At 45.9% G+C, this 20353-nt stretch overlaps 1 protein-coding gene across 1 annotated transcript in view; it reads right to left on the bottom strand.

Moving 5' to 3' along the window:
- Window positions 1-20353, bottom strand: part of YPEL2 (yippee like 2) — a 30086-nt gene that overhangs the window by 8672 nt on the left and 1061 nt on the right. The window contains exon 2 of the mRNA XM_072353486.1: window positions 11256-11568. Within this exon, the coding sequence (XP_072209587.1) occupies window positions 11256-11372 (117 nt within the window). The 5' untranslated portion in view covers window positions 11373-11568. The remainder of the gene's footprint in view (window positions 1-11255; window positions 11569-20353) is intronic.

Genomic DNA, 20353 nt, shown 5'->3' with positions numbered 1-20353 from the left:
AAAGGTACACGGACAAATTTCACCTGGGTGTTGTTGCAACCTCAGCATTCTCTGGAGATGTCCCTTCTCTGCTGGGGCTCCAGACAAAAATGGCACATGCTGTAATGGGCATTACAAAACCAGGAGAAGCAGATCTATTTATACACAACCAGATGTCCTTTTCTTTGTAGTGAGATGACTGTTTAAAACACACACAGAAGATTTCTGCAGCATGCTTGGTGTTTGCTGGACAGCGAGGTCAGCAGTAAGACCTGCATTCTATGCTGTATGTTTTCTCTGCATAGATTTTCCAGGTATACATTCAAAAGTGTATCTCACACGCATATAAATCCAGACTTCAGATTCTCTAAAGCAACAGCTCCTGGCATCACTTTTCAGCTGAAAGAAACGGAAAGGATTTTTGGTCGTTGTTTCCTGCTGAAAAACCCAAGCACATATTTTTCTCTGCACCGCTAACGCTGAATGTCTGGCTGGAAACACATCTGTATATGCCAGCAACAAAGTGCTCCCTCTCTGTTCTCTGTGAGCCTTCTAAAAAACAAAACAAGCTTTTGGGATGTGCAGCACACAACAGCTTATTGCTCCTGATTGCTCACATCCCAAGCCCTTTGCTGTTCCACTCAGCACAGTGGCACCCAAGAGCTGCAGGGCTGAGCACCCAGGTGGGAACACCTCTCAGCTGCTGAGCTACCTCTTATTCCAGCAGGAGCTCCATGTGAAGATGCCTTTGGCAGCTGCTATGGTTGAAGAAGTTCCTATCATTCAATCTACAAACCCTCATTACAGCCCCTCAGCCACATTGATTCCAAACAAGATCTGGGAAATCCTTATTTTTAAAAACAAATACCTCTTCTGTGCATGCAGGGATTTAAATATCCTTTTCTTGCTGAACTGCAACACAGATTCAGCTGAAAGGACAATCACACAAACTGCTAAATAATCACAGTACGAAGGCAGAGAAAAGTCATTCTGTGCAGGGAGTTCTTAATCTAAATTTGCTGGCAGAGAACCACAGTGCAGAAGGAGAGCTCCAACAAGAGGCAGACTGCAGGGCAGGAGCTGGGGCTTCACAGCAGATCAGATCTGCTGCAGAAGGAAGCTTAGTGTGGATCCAGCATCTAAAGTGGGAGCTCTTTGTGGCAGGTACACGCTGCTTGCCGCAGCAGGGACAGACTCATCCTGCAGGATCCAGAGCTGAATCCATATATATTCAATACCCACAACCTTGGGAGCTGTCATTTCGGTTCAGCCCATTTGCTATATTCTGACCTCAAGTGGAAGTGCTGACTGCACCTTTCTGTTCACACTGTCTGTGGTTCCTGGATAAGATGCTCAAGTCCTTCTAAGCCTTACTCAGTGCAGCTGCAGCCCTGGGAAACCCTGGCAAATACGAGAAGGGCTGTGCCCCTCCACCACCAGCTCTGCACTCACACCTTCCTGTCACTGGTGACCACTGGAAACAGAAGGAGATGTGCAGGTTCAATCAGCACAACCAGGGAACAGCATGGGTACTGCATGTGCCCACACCTACACACCACAGCCCCATCCCTCTGTACCTACAGCTTCCCATTCACCATGCTTGCAGCCCACTCAGCAAACAGAGGACAGGATTAACATCCCAAGTCTTTGTGACAGCTTTGACAATAGGCTGAGCACAAAAAGAGCTGTCTGGAATCATCTGGAAAACCAGGAAGCAGCTGCCAGGACTAAATGGCTCCATACTGCTGCCTGCTCTCTGCAGGCTGCAGAGAGTGCTGCCCCTTACCTACGTCCAGCTGGCAGCCCTTTAGCAAACCGATAAAACAAAAATGAAAAGGTCCCAGGGAGGGAAAAAGGAACAGAGCGTGCCCCTGCAGGCTACCCCTGGGAGAGCTGCAAACAGTTCTCACTGCAAGCACACTGACAGGGCTGGAGCCCACAGCCTCCAGGCACGCTCAGGCTCTGAACACCTAAGGATGAGATTTCTGTTAACATAAAACACAGTCTGAAGGGAGAGAAAACCTTTAAGTACAGCCCAGGTGCAACGTCCATCACACTGGAGTGAGTTTGCTACAAAGCTGTGCTCCAGGACACAGGCTCCTCGTGCCCAAAAAGAATGTGTGGAAACCCATTGCACCAAGAAAGCAACTTATACTCAGCAATTCCACTTCACTGTCCCTGGCATTAAACCCCAACTCCTCTCAGCTGCTGTCCCACCCAACAACCAACATCACACTGAAAGCTCTGCTTGAATGGCACCTCTCAAGCCCTATTAATTACAGCAAAAATGAATGGATTAAAAAAAAAAAAAAAAGCTTGCTGTATTTACAGCAACCAGTATGCCTAGTAACAGCACTAGGTATAAGATGGCTCTAACAGGAGATCACTTGTGAGTCACTGTGTAGTGGGAAGAAATTGGACATGGAATAAGGAAGAGGCGCTGCAGCTCTGGGGGAGCACGAGCTCAGTGAGCCCACCCCCACAGCCACCAGGCTGTGCAGGGTTCATTCATTGCGCCCGGCTCTCCCCACAAGGGACAGCCAATGATCTGATTTAATTGAGATTCAATTTTGCTCTGCTGATGCTGGATACGGACCCATGTCAAGGGAACAGCTTACATTGTTCCACCTGGTGCACAGCCGTGCCTCTGCCCTGCTCCAGCTGTGCTCCTGACTTCTCATTGAGCTTCAACACAGGCCCTTAATGCTATTTAAAGCCCAAAGTCGATATGGAATTAGTGGACCAAACTCATCTCTGAAGTAAATTCAATTAATTCAGCATGGCCTTATTCCCCAGCAGCCTACGCCGCTGTAGCACAGTGAATAACTATTTATTGCTTCACCCTCAAAGCAGCAGCTTGCTACTGCCTGGCTGTGGAAAGGCTACGCAGGCTGTGGGAAGGGAAGGGAGCTGCAGCTCAGAGATGGATGATGTCACTGCAATGGTTCTTCATGTTGATAGGAGATGTTATCAGCTCCTACCCTGCCAGGAGCAGTGCTCACTGAAGCCCTTCGTTCCCTCTGCAGACAGGAGCCTTCTTTAACTTCCTTTTTTTTTTTTGAGATGCTTTCATCTTTTCAGGTTTCTAGGAGATAAAGCTAAGAAAAAAACAACATTGTTCACAAGACTTCCAAAAGTGCTTGGGAACTGAGTGCTCTGCAGTGTACCACCGAGACTGCCATTATCAGCAGTGGGGAGAGCAAGAGATTACCCTGCTCTGCAGTAATGAAAAATCAGTATTTTAGACAAGTGAGCATCCCTTTTGTTTTTCTTTTTCCCCGTAGTACACAGATTTCCAATCCCTATTTAAACCAGCACACTGCTAAGCTAAAGCCAAAGTCCTGTAAAACATCTCAACATTCAGAATCTATATGCAAACAGCTCTGCCCTATTCTCCCTCCATTGGGCTCCCACCATTACCCCAACAGCTCCAACACAACCTAAAGTCCCATCAGGTTACCATGAGTCCTGTGCATTTCAGCCTCCTTTAATAAGCCCTGGGCTTCTATAAACTGCTTGTATTTTTGCATTTCTAGCCCACAGACGTCAAAGGGAAATTTCAAAATGTGATTGCTAAAGGCACAAACAACAGAAGACAAATTAAAAGTATACCAAATGTATTAGGCCTAAATGACTTCACAGTATTTTGGGGCTTCTCCAGCCACCTCTGGTGGCCTCAGGTTGCTGCTGGTGCACTTCAAAACTTGACATTGGAATGAAAAATGATGGGAATACAGAGAGAACGAAGCAGACAATCTTTAATTCCACATCTAGGGAGGCACACTAAACCAGAGCAGCTCCGTGAGACAAGAAGAGGGCTTATCTGTGAGCTGAGCAGAGGGTGATGGACATGGGAGAAGCCACACACAGTCCCATGGGAGCAGGGAGTGACTCCTACTCACATTCCTACACAACTCCCCTCTGTCAAAAGAGAACCCCCAGCACTTCAGCCACCACCACCATCCACCCAATGCAACCCCTTATGGTTTGGTACAGAAGAAAGCAGTACTTTATTACTTAATGTGGAAAAACCTACAGGATGAGATACAGATCTGGATTCTGGATACAGAATGACGACAAAATATGTATGTTCCAGTGAACCTACAATTGCTACAGCAGCAGTGTGTTTTTCTTTCCCCTCATTTTTATGTGGGGCTGTTTTCCTGGATGGTGATGGCAGCTTGAAGCAACCAACAAAGAAACTATATGGAAAAGGAGTGGCAGGGAAGGGGTAGTGCCCTTTCTTTCCACATTAATTATTGCTACTATATGGGCTTTGGAGATAAACACAAGACAGAACTGGAATGGAAGATGGAAACTGCTAATGCAACAGATATTTAATTAGCAGCATAATAGCAACCGTCCATGGATCAGCAGAACATCATATTCCATTAATGCAGCCACTGAGCTCACAACAGCACCACAGCTGACACAGAGAGCAGATCTGCTTCTCAGCAAAACCAGTGCGTCCACAGCAGTCCCCTGGATAATAAATGGGAACTCTCTTTTATTTATGCTCAGGTCATCAATTTTAAGGCAGAGGAAGCAGCAGGTGAAAGGAGAGTTACCTCCATAAAGAAAGTGATTGATGAGGAAATCCATTTTTATCCTCCCTGACAAGGATTTCTAAACCATTTTGAATTATTACCCTTTTTTGGGGGGGAGGGGAGAGAGAAACAGAATGAAATACTTTAAAAATCACACAGCAGTTAATCGCTGTATAAACACAATTACATAAGGAGTTTCCTTGCTGAACGGAGAGAGCCCAGCCACATCATGCCTCAATCAGAGACCTGATCCCATTAAGGCCAGCGAGAATGGAGGGAGCACAGTGACTCGCAGTCTAAGCCCCAGAGGAAGCAATTACACAGGACAAAAATCTAATTTAGGTAGCTATGCTATGGAACAGGTACTACAAATACTCATTACACTGCTCAGATTTCATATTCTGACTTTTTCCAGCAAAGGGCACTTTTGTTTGTTTATTCTCCCTCTCCCTTTCAAACACAAGCTTTCCAGAGCTGCCAAGACCCGCTCCTGTCCCCAGGCTGCAACGGAGGCCAGCAGACACCAGCCCAGCCCTAACAGCACCCTGGTTGCAGGAGCTCTGCACAGCCAGTGCTGTCTCCTGGGCAGCACACTGAGGGAAGAGGTGCCCGTTTTATTTTAAGCTGCATGGAAACCTACTTCAAAGTTTACAACAGTGAAAGAGGAAGCAGAAAGCAAAACAAAACCAAGACCCACTTGTGACTTCTTCCAGAACAGCTTTGCCACTCACCACTTACAGCCTGAATTCCAGCAATACTTACAGCTAGGAACAAAGCATCAAATAATATCCAATGCAGAATTCATTAGGGAACAAAAGCAGAAAAGCAGGATGCAAAAGCCCCTGGACAGCTGCTAGAAATGTGTGCAAAATGGATAAACCTGGTGGATAAGGAGCTAACAGCAGAATAAATGAACAGAAGCTTACTGTGCAGAGCTGAGCCAGTAAGACTAATGCAATTATGAAATGCATACACTGTGGAGACATTATTGCTGTATGCTGTTCAGTCTGAGGTTGGAACAATGAGACCAGCCCTGTTTCCATTTATAAAACGAGGCTGAAATGTAGAAAAGTACCACAAGAATGATAAAGAAATGGAAAAAATAATACCTCATCATAACAGAAAAAGCTGAATCTGTTTAGCCCATCAAAACAGCAGTGAAGAGTGACCTGGGTTACTGTATACCAGCAGCTTTTATAGTGAGAAGAAGTAGGCAGTGAATATCTATTTATATATTTTTTAATAATAAAAAGAATGGTCACTGACTAGAAGCACAAGCAGACAAGTCTAAATTTGATGTCTCCAACCTGTAATATAGTAAGGATGATTAACCACTGGAGTAAGTGACCAAGGAGAGCAGTGAATTTTCTCTCTTGAAGTCTTCAGATCAAGACTGAATGCTTTTCCAGGACAACACACTGCAATCATGATGAAACCCACTGGCCTGTGCTAGAAATGATAGCTCCTCCGACCTTAAGAGCTCCTCAGCACCAAGCTGGGAGCTGAAGTTCATATTTGGGAAGAAACGAGACCTACTTTTAAAGGAAGAAGAAACACGGTGAGATGGAAAATGTAAGAACTTTATCCCACAAAGGGAATGTACACCTTACCCCACAGTATTTTACTATTCCACACATTAGAAATGTAGGACTGTTTCCCTTGACTGGCTTTGGAACTTAAATGCTTCTTTCTTTTCCTGTAAGAAATACATTTTGAAACAGACACATCACCATCTTAGGGTTATTCTTCAGCTTGTGTGCATGCCCTCCCTCCCCCAAGCAAGTCACTTCATGTCTTCAAGGTGAACTGACAAACAAATGCTGTCCTGGCAGCACTGCTGCATGAGAAGCGAGGTTCTAGGAACATCACACACCACCTTCCTCACATGCTCAGAGAAGAAAGACAAAAGCCACAGAGCCTGCTACACACAGCACCTATACAAGCTGCAGGGGAATGTTTTGAAGGAGCTAAATTCATACATGAGTTACTGAAAGCTAGCACCAAAGTCTCATGTGCTTTAAGATCCCACAGTTGTAACACAGAGAAAAGTTTTGATGCTTTCAATATGCCATAAGGATCACTGAGATTACTACACCAACAAGCTCAGCAGCCTGCTTGCCAGGCATGCACAGTGTGAAGGGATGCATAATGACTGGGAGAGAGGTTTACTTGAGATTCACACAACTCCTGTCTCAAAAGACAGTGAAGAGCTTGTAAGTGTACTCTACCGCTAACCACCCAGCCCAGCTGAGGAAGTCAAGCACACACAAGTGTGTTTTTTTTTCCTAAATTCTCTGTGCTGGCATTGCCACAGTCTTTTGTGTTGAAGGATTTCATGTTCAGTATGGGTCCCAAGCAGACATCAAAGGAAAGCATTAAACTTCTTAGGCAAGCCTTAGGCCAACTTCAGAAAATACATCACTGCATAATATTTAGCATTTGGATCACAGTAGTGCATGGAAAAAGAAACTGCAAGACGCCCACAAGACATTCCCTACATACTTCCATAATCAAGGACATTTCTGCTGGATTACTGTTCCCATGGCAGAAAAAAAAGTCAGCAACCAAGACACCAGTGTGGCTTTATTTGGCCCTTCTGCTCATTCCCATCCTTCTTCACCAGACACCAAATACATACAAACTCCTATGGAAAAAGGACTGACAGTTTGAAAGGCACAGAGCAGGTAGAAACCAGCACTGCATCTGAGAGAGGAAATGCTCTTTACACTGTTGAACGTCTATCATGTCAGCTGTTCCTCCAGCCATGCTAGGAAGTGATGCTGAAGGCATACTTCTCAAGAGAAGCCCCTCCACCCCCTTCCCAGAGTGGCTGTGCCATTGCTGATTACAGAACACTTTTTTCATAAAGGTTCTAAAAACCATGGGATGTTCTGCCTAAGAAAGAGAAAAGCAACAAGCACTTTCATTTATAGTTTGGTAATTGGAAACACAAAGCACTGAAATATGCTTTTTAACTACAGTTGCCTGGCACGATATTTGGTTTTTACAGTAAAGCCAAAGGGGATTAGGACATACCGTTCTAATTCACAAGAGCAGACAGCACCTGCTCCAGAGCTTTATCTTCCAAGCAGACTGGAGAAAACAGCAGCATTTCAATGGTACAGCAGGGAAAAGAGGAACAAAGACATTTAGTGACTTACTCAGCATCACACAGCAACCTGTTGCAGGTCTGGGTTGCATTCCCAGAGCCGCAGCCCACTCAGACATTGGAAAAAGCAATGAAATAAGAGTATGCACTATATTTGGCACCCAGTCCTAAATCATCCATTGCTATGAGGGAACAAGAACCTCCACTCATGTTAATGCAAGGCACTGAAGGAACATATAAATGAAAACTAGTTATTCACTCCACCCATCTATCTGATCACCTTCTATTTCCTAAGTCAGTAAAACCTTTCTTGGCCAGACGACCCAGCCCACAATTGGGATCTCATTACAAATCAGACATACTAAACCACTTTTTCCCTTTGGCTGCAGAAGATAAAAGGCCAAGTGCACAGGCAACATTTTAGTAACTGGCTTCATATAACAGTTTCAGATTTTCTTAAAAGCTTCAGCATCGATTATTTTCTTTAAATAGCAGTGGGTTATTGAGAAACCTTCCATCCATTTTAATGCACAAGGTTTTCCTGAAGAAGGAAAGGAAGCAAAAATCAGTCCTGCAACGGCATAGTTGTTAAAGAGTTTCTGATATCCAGACCTAGCAAAACACTGAAGCCAAAGTTAGCACTGGTGCTGAAGGACTAAGAGGAGAAACATTGAGATGAAAAGGAAAGAAAGTATGGATTGACCCAAAACAATAGTGGGATTCAGCTCCAGCTAGAGCGTCAGCCAGCAGCGTGAGCCAGTGTTGCCATTTGTACGTCGCCAAAGGAGCTAAAGGCTCACAGCACGCATAGCGGCACAGCTCTCATGTGGTCTTTGTACAACTGGGGGCAAAATGAATATAGGAATTAATTTCTTTGAGCAAAAACACCAACACCCTGCTGTTACATAAAAGCCTGTTTTCCAGGGAGCGCTTCCAAAGATGGTGTCATTTGGGCTGTTCTGAATCAAGCGGCAGCCAGGTTCAAGATGAGATGGATACATGGATACACTGCAGCCTGAGAAACACTGGTTTGAAATAATGTGTTCCTTTTTCAGTCCTTGCAGTACTTGTTCCTTCCTTCAGTTTGTTAGATTTTCATATGGAAAATGAGCGTGGCAATTCCACCTCCTGGTTCTCAGATGCTAATATAAGTCTGTGATGAAAGCACTGCAGAAGGCCTCGGGGAGATGTTTAAATCCTAACTCAAACAGATAAAAAGATGACTATTTAAGTTTGCCTGGGAAAGTCTCTACACATATTGGAAACCCCTTGAGGCAGGGACTGCCCTTCTGTTCTCAGTTTAATGGCCCGTTGTACAAATTACGATTGCACAATTATTTTTATAAAGTTTTCAATTACACTAAGAATGTATCTCACTGAGGTTTATAACTGTGAGAAATAAAACCTAAAACCCCAAAGCCTTTGGATTTGAGCTACACAACCCACTAATATCCCATCAGCAACACTCTTCTAACACTACTACAAGGTTACACCCCAGTCCACAATGAGCAGTTACAAGCACCTCAGCACACTATAGCTAACACTGCCATAATTCAACACACAGCTTTGTTTCATGTTTTCAGATCTTTTCTTCTGCATTCATATTTTAGCAGTCAGCATTCCTGGGCAGATCCTGCATGTCTTGGTGACTGGAAGCTCAAATTCCAAGCAGGGTGCAGTGGTATTGCCCTGCTGGAAGATACTTACCTGCAAAGCTGGCTGCACAGCACACAGGAACATAAGGGGCACAGACGTGGAACAAAGAGGAGAAAGAAGTGTCAAAGGTGAAACCAGTGGGCACGCATTGCCATGTGTTCTCCCTTGCTCAGGACTAGGCATGTTGGAAAGAGCAAAGCACAAATTCTGACCTACAATGAACGCAGAAAGCAAAACCCATCTCCTTTATCTGTGTCTCAGCCCCAAATCCAGCTTGCAACAACTCACTCTCCCAGTGAAGGGGCAGGGTAGTGACTACCTCATTTTACAAATATCAGAACTGAGCACAGGAGCAAGGGCCTGAAGGCACCCAGCTGGTCTGAGAGGAAGACCGTGCTTCACACCCAGACCTGGGCACAAACTGCTAACTCTGCTGTTGACATTAACATTTCAAAACCTCTTTCTGTTGTGGAAATGTACAACCTCCTCCTCTTAAAAACCTGGAGGCTTTACAGCCCTCCTCTGCTGAGAACCACTGCCCCTGTACAGGAACAAGAAGAGCCCCTAGGAGGCCCAGAATGACTCAAGATGTGGTAGCCTTAGAGGAGGCTTGTCTACAGAAGCTGAAAAAAAACCCCAAACCTGTAGCAATCTGCAATAATTCATAGCAGAATGCTGAAATTCAACTGCTAGGCACAGAGATAAAACATCACAGAGGTGCAGATCAGCCCAACCAGGCAACAACCAAGAGAAAAAGGGAAGAGGCAGCCTCCAATGGAAGGCTCTACATCTGAGCACCTAACATCAAGAATCTGAGAGGATCTTTCCAGCTGTACAACCAATGCCCTTGATGTGAGGTGACACATTCTTATCTTCTCTGTGCAAACAGGAAGGGTGAAGCATGATACCCCTTTCCACCAGGCAAAGCACCTCTGTGCCTTGTGATCCTGCCCTCTCTCTTAAGGCTGCTCCAGAAGCTAAACTCATTTAAGTTGCACACACACACATACACACACACAGAGCTCGAGTGCAATTTCCTCTCATCTCAGCTAATAAATCTTACAGTGTGGCTGCTTTTTTCTGAACACATATTTTATGAGCTGAATAAACTTTATAGAAGAGTTGATTGCCAAGGCAGCCAAAAGCTGGAAACCTGATGCTTGACCACATCCAGGCACAACAGGCTCCAGAAAAGTTTAGCAGCAGCTTTTGCACCTCAGCTTCTCTAACTCGCTGCTCCCCCTGCAAAGACCCCTAACTTACTGGCTCTGAATGCTTTTCATTCAGCTTATCCTCAAGACTCTTCCCTTTGTGACTGAGAAATCTTAAGAGAGAACAGCATCCTTCCAACCTGACCAGCACAAAGCACAGCCCAGCATCCATCCCTTGCATTTTCTCTGCAGACTTTTTTAGTTTGAAAGTTGTCAAAACGATGTGGATTTGAGCAACAACTCAACAGTCTTTGGAAAGACATCTAACATTTCAGTAGAAGCATCAGCAAATCTTCCCTTAAGTAAAAGCTTTAGGGAAGTTGCTTGGAACAGATCAATATTCCACAGAGAAAACACTTCCAGGCACTTCTACAGCTCTTGATCATGCAACAACCCTTTGGCAATGCTGACAAGCATGTACACAAACAAGTACTGGGAAGGCAACTCGCAGTCCTATCAGTTAATGCAGTTTTACAGCTGGAAATGAGGGAGAAGCCAATATCATGGGAAGGAACAGACCTCCCTCCCCCCCAGGAAGCACTCTAAGAACTCCCAGTTTGGAAACCCATCCCCTGCAGCTATTTTCCAAGTGACTTAAAACAAAAACAGCAGCTCGTGTACAGATCCTGTAGTCTAAAAGCCCATCTTCTGAGCAGAAACCATTAGTACTGGTGAAGGCCAGGCACATGTACAGAGACTGATCTGCAGCATGAGCAAATGGACTGCACCCACAGGGTGAGGTCATGTACGTACCTTGGAAATGAGTTCATCATGGTTAGCAAGATGAGCCCTGCAGTGAATGCAGCTGTAGGTCCTGTGGCATGAAGGCAGATATGCCTGGAAAGTCTTGGACCTTGTCATCTTCACCATTGGAGCCACCGAGCGCTGCGTGAACTCCGGGGTAGCCCAGGAGGCACTGCCACAGGACGGGTCACACGGGAAACACCGGAAGACACAGGTAAAGGCCGTGGTTTGGCAGGGGATGGGTGTGGGGCAGGCTCCACACGCTGGTGACAGCTTCAGAAGAAGAGATTCAGGTCTAGGGAACGGAGGACTTCACATAAACCTGTGTTTAAAACAGAGCAGAAATGGAACACTGAGCACAATGTGAGCTATGGTGGTCTCCTGGCCAAGAGTCTGATGGCGAGCATGGAGGAGTGAGCAGCCAGGGACAGGTGTGCTGTCTGTGGGTCAGACCAACACACATTCATGCCTGCTGGCTGCCTGCCCTCATATCTTCCCACTGCTGCTATCTACCATCTTCCTATCACTCAAGCACTCACAATCTCTATTCATTCTTCCAACGCTTAATGGATTAGAAAAGAATTACAGGAATAGGAAGGTGCTAAAAAGCTCATTTTCACCAAGTCTTGTCTCCCCAGATGCCTCAGGGAACAGCACGCATCCAGGCTCAGCACTGCAGCAGCCTAGGGAGCAGCCAGGCTCCAGCAGATCCTGAGAAAGCTGGGCCCACTGCTGTGCAACACAGCACTCTGGGCTGCAGGAAGGCTGGGAGCAGAGCTTGGCCTTCCTCTGCCACCAGCAAGTGCACGACTCACCAAACCAGTTCTGCCCTTCCATCTGCTCCAGCTTCCACACGGGAAATGGAGGATTACTTCATTGTGCTCATCTTTGCAATTTACTGTGAGCTCTGAAGACAGGAGTTACTCCACCAACTGCACTCTAGTGTTTTTCCCCCCCATCAAAACATCCGACAGCAGCCAAAGTGAGGAGCAGCCTCCAAGACTATCCCAATAACAGGGGACACAGCTACAAATCCTATTCAGGATGCAAACACCCATTTACTATCCAACATTATCTGACAGAATCTGCTGGGCAGCTCAAGCCTGGCTTGTTTTGCTGGCAAAAATCAGTTTTTCAGATCCCACACCTACAAACCTTACCAGGTAACAAACACCTCCTTTGGGGATGAAAGCAGCAGAAGTGAAGCAGCTCCCCTCCCTGCCCAGTACATGGTGTGCATGCATGCTCCAGAAACCAACCATGGGCTCTGGCTGCTCCTCCCATGAGGATTTTCCCTTCCATACAATACGTGATTGTGTTCACTTCCTGAGTCTGCACTTTGTGTGTCAAACACTTCAACGACCCCCTCTCTTAAAAGAAAAGAAAATACCAAAGGAACCCCATCACCTAAACCTGACCTGCAATGGAAGTTTCTGAAGGGAACAAAACAGTAAAGTAGAAAAGCTTAAAGCTGGTCTCTAAGCCAGTGTGTGTAACTGGCCTGAAGTGTATCTAATTATCTTCCAGGTTACAGTAAAGCCAGCTGAGGTCCCTACAGTGCCAGAAGAGATCCCTGGAGCCTGCATGCTGAGCTGGCTTTGCTGCAGCCCACCAGGATGGACAGCCCCAGGCACAGCCCCAACAAAGCACCAAGCTCAGGGTTCACAGCACAGCACTGCAGGACTCAGACAATTTTAAGCAAATGCATGTCTGTTTGCTAAAGGGGAAACTGTTCAATCAGAGTGTAATGGAAACAAAAATGTTTACTGGGGAACTAAAGGCAGAACCCGAGAGAACTGCTGCAGGAGGTAGCCCTGCAGAACTCCTGCCCACTTACCAAACAGCATATCAGACTGAAAGAGCAGCAAGAATCAGGCTGTGAACCCATTACTGCTGCCTGCTGGAAAGCTTCATGCACAAGTACTGTCAGACACATATGCAACAACACAAAAAAAACCACCCAAAACTCATCACCTTGATACCAAAGCACCATTTACGGAAAGCTCTGTCTCTTAACACTTCTGTTCCTAAATCTTCTTGTCATTGCTGAAAAGGAAGATTCAAGGCATCCAAGACTTGTTATGCTTCTTAAGGCATTCCTCTCCAGACCTACTGTAGGCTGGGCAGCCCTGCAGAGCCTGCCTTATGTACACAACTTCCCAGCACAGTACTGCAAGCATTACAATGGGGAGCTGCCACAGACACACATAGCCAGCATTTAGCACAGCCCAACGCTCACCACAGTACGGTCAACAGGTGGTAGGCAATGATGGTAAGCCAACCTGATACTTGGTTTGTTGGTTTAGGCTTTATTTCCCCCCCAAAAAAATATATTTTTTTCCTGCTTTTCAGAAGGCAGTTCCTCCTCTACTCAAATAGGAAAAAAGATTCTTACTCATCCTACAAACTGCTGATAAAGCCCATCTATCACCATCATAATAGTCAGCACTTACATGGCACTTTTCATCCTTAAAGCTCTTTGCAAACACTAACTAATCAGATTAACCTTTTGCAATTAAAGTTACAGCTAGAGCTCTGGAAGGCCCATCCTGACACAGAAGGGCTCACTCCCCAGCTTGTCAGAAACAAAACCTGTTCCTGTTGAGGCAGAAAGGCTCTGTCAGGGGTGGAATTGACCATCCTGTGCCCTGTTCAGTGCACAGCTGCATCTCTGCACCTCAGCAGACCAGAACGGGGGCCAAAAGACAACCAGATTCCAAGGCAAAGCGGTGTCAGAAAGCAACAGCTTGCAGCAGACAGACCAGCTGAGGAACAAGCAAGATTTCACCTGACTTTTGAATGAGCAAACAGACTGACAAAACCCATGTTTACTTACACTGACCTCATCAAACAGTGTGATCTTCTCTCTCTCCTCCCTTTTCTACACGATGAGCAGGTAAACACACCAGCCAGCAGCTCAACTACTTCCCTCCCAGGCTGCTGTGCCAAACATTTCTTTTCCCCATCAGCTGCCCACCACTGCAACAACTCAGTGCTGTGGCACTACAGTCTGAAAAGCACTCCATAGGCACCCTGCAAGCCAAATGGAGACACAAACAATGCCCAGCTAGAATAACGTAAGAGGAATGCCTTATTTGTTGTTTGCTGACCTAAGCATCAGTGTTCTGGAACAATGAGTAGAACAGGAAAAACTACAGCTATATGGTATCCTAGAGAAACCAACAGCGCACACACACACACACACACACACACACACACACACACAACCTGCTGCATGCCCCTTTCTGCACAAATATTTCACGAGAATTTGTTCATTTGACCTCATAACATCTTTAATGTCAGCAAAAACACGCCTTTCAGAAGGAGACAAATTGAAGTGAGAAGGTATCTGGGCACAGATTAAGACGAATTGTGATTCCTGTTCTCAGTACTGTGCTGAGAAGGCAAAACAAAATGATGGCTTCACTAAAGGCAGAAGAGAAAACAGGTCTGGGAAGTAAAGCCTTGATGGGAAACCTGGCTGAGATGCTAAGTAAGAAACCATCTTGAAGAAAAACAACTAAAAACTCAAGAAGAACTCCATACATCATATAAGCATTGCCTTTAAAAAGAATGATAATAAAAAAAAGCTTTGATGACTTAATTATTGTGCCCAATACCATTAGAGAGATGAGAATCTGCATTCTGCATAATCCAGTATTTCTCTTTTATAGTTCAAGAGAAATCTCATTTTGGAATGTATGCAACCAAGTCAGTGGAACAGAAATTTGTACGTGTTAATTAACCTGCAAGCAGTCAGAAAATGGATTGAGACAAAAGGAATGAATTCTAAGGAAAAGCTTATCTGCATCATCATCTACTGTGGCAAATAGTGAGGATCAGCCACAGAACCACTGGAGAGCACTGCGCATGTCACAGCTGCCCTGCCTAGTCCTGCAAAGTCAGATATCACCCCATGAAGAAAAAAAACCATGGCATGTTGCTATTCAGACAGCTCTCAGCTCAGCGCTCACCCTTCATCTGCCTAACAGCCACTTTTCATATTAAGCTGTTCAGTAATTCAGGAAACACAAAAAAGGAGAAAGGCAAAGTCTGTGCCAAATGCTGGCTACGTGAGGTTACTGTTGGTACAAGCCCATATGCCACAGCAGCAGAGAACAAAGGCTATTATACAGCCTCGTTTTGCATGAAACCCATGTGCAGTGCAGCCCAGAGGCAAGTGCTCCTGCTCACTCCGAGAGGACAAACAGCAGGTCTGTTGGGTTTGAGGGTTTGTATTACAGATTATTTGCTTTTTAAGACTTTAGCTGGTAAAATGCTTAGCAGAACACAGCAAATGCCACAGAAAGCTGCCTGGAGCTGTTCTGCAAAAGCCCATCTGTCTGGAAACCCAACCTTCCTCCTTTGGTGTCTCTTCTCATTAACATAGGAAGAACTAGAGATGTACTTATGCTGAGTGTAATTAGAGCACGGGGGAATCAGACTAGGGAGTTCTTTGTTTCCACGAGGTCACCAACCTTAGCAGCCAACACTGCTCCAGGTTCTTAGCACGGTTTTAATAAAAGGCTTGGGGCAAGCACACGTACTTATCAGTGCTTTCTTCACGTGGAAACTACCTGCACAATGCTTAATGCATTGCAGCTTGAGAGAGACTAGTCTCTAACACAAGAGGGTGGGCTGGGTTCTGCCATTCCCTACAGGATCAGTGTCAGAAGTGCAGATGCTGAAGCTCCAGAGAGCTGGCAGAGCTGGGAGCCTTTGTACTCAGATGACGCAGTTCTGCAGTGAGGATCCTGGCGCGGTCTGGGAGACTTACACCACAGCATCAGCTTTGGAAAATTGAAGCCAGATGTGAAGGTAGCAAGAGACGATGTATGTAGTCAAAGGCCCTGAAAGAAAGGGTGACCATCTTGACATTAAACATGGAACACGACGGAAAAACAATAAAAGATGCTTAAGTAAAATATGGGGGTAAGTAACACTCCCCTACTTCTTCAGCATCTGAAATGCAACAATTTCAAACACTTGGTAAGAACTACCAGCATTGCTGCCATGGTCAACAGAAGTCATTACTGATACGTGAGCTGTAAGTGTCCTTTCCTAATGCCTGTGTTCTTCCAGCTCATTCTCCAACCCCTGCAAGCCCAAAGAGAAAGGAAATTAACAGTGCAACAACAGACCACATTTACCTTTACTTTGTCCAGATTTGAGCACAGAATTGCACTACAGAACAGCACGGAGCAGGTTTCTCTCTTAAATCACTGTCAATGGAAAATAGATCTCATTCCTGTTATCCCTCTGGACACATCCCCATGAGCCACTCATCTCTGAGGGCCCTGGCTCCCTCACCCACAGCCTGCAGACAGTCCACACCCCAGGAAGCACTCTGTGACCCTGGGAAAAAGCATCTGCAGAGGTGGATGGAAATAAACCACACTGACACCAAAAACACCGCAGACAACCGTCACATAAACCACTAGAGGGCATGAAGAGGAGACGCAGAAAGCAGCAATCCGGCGCTGCCTGGCCATCATGAATCAGGGATGAGCACATCAACCACGCTGCACCTGCCGTGTTCCAAACAGCTCGTCAGGAAAAGCCTGTTACAGCTCTGCTATCCATGCTAACAACAGCACCGTGCTTGTGTCGATCTAAGGAGCAAACAGCAAATCTTCACATCTCACTTAAGTTAACCTCCTCTCCCCCCCCCCCCCCCCAAACAGGTTAACAAAACAAACAGGTTAAAGCATCTCAGCAAGATGCTGTACAGACATGGCTGCAGACTAGCAGAACTTGCTGGATTTATTTACAGCCCATTCAGGCCCATCAAGCGTCAGAATTGCTAACTCATCTCTCTCTGCACAACAGGACAAAGCATCCTGTTCAAAACAACCCGATCCAATGCATTACGGGCACCACAACGAAAGGCAAGGGAGAAAAATAAATCTGGAAGGGAAAAAAAAAAAAAACACAACACCCAGAAAATGCTTCTCTCTACAATTTCATCAGTTCAAAAAGATGCAGGACAGCCAGACAGACATCATCTCACAGGGTTGCCTTCAAAATTAGCTACCATTTCTGGGCCTGCCTCTGAAACGACACGCACACGGGCTGCAAGGCTCAGCCTCTGCCAGGAGAATGACTGACACTTCTGCCTGAATTCTCATCCCACTTGCCTGCGAGTTGCCTGGCAGCAGCATCTTTGCAATGCAGAAGAGCCTGCGCTGCTGAGGACAGGCAGCTCCACAGGCATCAAAGCCGTGTGCTGCCCACCTGCGCCTGGCAGGTACCCGTCATGGCTGAGCTCCACCATCAGTCACAGCAGATGCCAGCATCGCTTTGCCAAGCTGGAGGAGGACACATACATGCAAGGAAAGCAGCACGGCAGCCTGGATAGATTTGGAACAAGCCAGCGCTTCCTTTTGCTCCTACCAGCAAATCCCACTTGTGCCACAAATAAATAAAAGCTGCACGCTGAACCCATTTATAACACAAACAACTCCCTATTTCCTCCTTTATATTTCAAGAGAAGCATCCCACACTGAGGGATGGATATCCTGCCTCCAAACTGACCAGGTATATCCAATGCAGCATGGCAAGGGAGTAGCCACAGCTCATGCACACAGCAAGATGCAGCTCTCAATCCACAGCCATCTTCCTGCTGAAGAAAGCTGTGTGTTCAACACGATGGTAGCACATGGAGGATATTATGCTCTGCTAAAGTTATGCATATATCTATGTACATATGTGTATATATATACATGTATGTCACACATACAAAACAGAAGGCCCTGTCGCTTTGGGCTTGCACTGCCCAGAACTGCATGCAATGGGAGAGTCAATGACTCTTTACCAGACCTTTTTTTCCTGACTAATGCAATGGATAACAACCCAAATTCTGACCAACCTCCTTCAGAAACACCTCCTTCTATGCAACAGCCATCACATTAACAAGGTACGTTTGTTTCCCATGGCAGCTCAGCCATCATTCTTCTAGCTCACATTCCCATTGGCAGCACAAAGCACCTACACAGCTCCCATCTTCACACACAAGAGATACTTTACAACCAAACTGAGTTTAAATGGTCAAGTCAGCTGTTACCCTACCAGTCTGTGGTTCAGTTCCTCCTGGATATCCTCACCAGCCTGCACAGTGCTGCCAAGGTATGTGAGCTGACTCGTCTCCCATAGTTCTGTGCCCACAGACAAACGCTTCTGCTGGGAGTTCCTGGGATTCTCATTAAATCTTTTTCTTAGTTAATAATTAACTTTTTGTGTGTGTGGATGTGAGGCTGGACAATCCGTTTTTAATACCACACAGCTTGAGCCATCCTCTACTAATATTTCATCAGTGAAACTTAAATCTGGCAGAGTTCTGCGGCTGAGCTGTGCAATCCCCAGGTCACACCACGCTACATTTTTCTCCTCGTAATGAAGTCGCTGCCAACGTGAAACAGGAGAAGCGACAGTACAGCCCTGACACGGCTCTGCCTTCCCCCTCAGAGGATCACAACCTCCTCTGAAGGGCAAACTCAAAGCATCCCCAGCTTTTCCAACTTAGCCTTAGCAAGACCTGGAGAGATCAGCTCTGCGCGAGTGCAACCACAGCCAGCTGAAAAGGTGCGTATTTTTGTGAGTCAGCAGAACATCCCTCCTTCTAATATGCTGTAACAATGCTGGAACAGGCGTGGAGAAGCCACGTCCATGCAGACGTGTAACCAGGCCCAAGGACCGGAAGGCAGCACGCACAGGTTGCATTTCCACCACTGCCAGTGACTCACATCGCCTGACACTGCCATTCATTAAAGCAAGAGTGAAGTGGGGATAATAGCTATTTACTAAAAACAGAGGAGCGTGATTAGCTTTAATTAGCACTGTCAAATGACTGGAGATTGTCAGGTACAAGATGTGGGAGAGCTAAGTCTTATTAATTACGTTACTTCCTGCAGCCTTAAGTGGCTTGGCCAGTCCAGCCACACTTCCGATGCGACGTCCTGCCCTGGTGATGGTGCTCAGACAGGTCTGGCACAACCAGAACAAGGGAGCAACCAGCTCACACACTGCAGGGCCGCTGCCTGGGCAGCATTTTCTCCTCCCACCAGAGGCCAAACTACAGCAAGGCTTTGTTTCTGTAAGAAGAGGTCCGGGTGCTCAGCTGGCATCGCACCACCAGCTGATGTGCTGATCTTCCAGATAAAGATGTGTTCTAAGGAAATGAAAAATCCTCAAGTGAGAGCAGTCAGGTCTCTTCTGCGGACCTGCCTTGGCTTCAGGAAGGAAAAGAAAACCTGTCCCTTGCCTTTTGTTGCTGTCATCAGATCTAGAAGACAAGACCTCAGCATTAACAAAGCACAGAAAAGAGGGAACAAACCAAAGGACTGGCTTACAGAACAGAAAGGAAGCCGTGTGTTTCGCAGTGGTTTCAAACTGATAAACACATTCTGCTTTGCCATCCTACCTTGCACTTCAACAATCAAAGCAGCTAAGAAATAACTCTCAATAACTCTCAATTTTCCCACTCAAAGCTCCACGTTGTGATCACTCATTAATTCCACTTTTCTGGTGCTTCACAGCTGACCCCTAATAAAGACTCTGTTTAATTTCAAGCTAACAAAGCTTCTCCAGCTCAGCTCACAACCGGGCCTGGTTTTATTGACTTTTCTTCAAGAGCCTTTTACACAGATGGCAAAAGGTAAGACCATGATGCAAGAACAATAAACAAATGTTTTCCACTCCTCCGCAATCCTCGTAATGCTCGTACAGCATCACCCCAGATCGAGGAGCTCCCACTTTCTAAAAAGCTACACCAGAGTGACCAGTTTCTTAATTAAATCCTCTCTCAGCAGCAGGTATTTATCCATGAGCCTTTGAGGGAATGTGGAACTACAGGTAGCAACGCTGCCTTCTGCAGAGCAGCCCTGACTCAACTGCCCGCACCAAGCAGCAAGGAAATCACTTGGTCAAGATCTGTGATCCAAAGGACACAAGGGAGATCAGTGAGCAGCAGCTTTGCCAGCTGTTCCAACACTGGCATCGTGAAAGAGAACCTGCGAGAAAAGTTAAATAATAATAATAAAGAAGTGCTGGACATCATCACTATCCCCAGTGTTACCTGCAAAGGGTTCACTGTTAAATATTTGGGGTTT

This window comes from Excalfactoria chinensis, chromosome 19, assembly GCF_039878825.1.
Source record: "Excalfactoria chinensis isolate bCotChi1 chromosome 19, bCotChi1.hap2, whole genome shotgun sequence".
NCBI lineage: Eukaryota > Metazoa > Chordata > Aves > Galliformes > Phasianidae > Excalfactoria > Excalfactoria chinensis.
The sequence above is the reverse complement of the archived record's forward strand: the minus strand, read 5'-3'. Positions and strand labels throughout refer to the sequence as shown.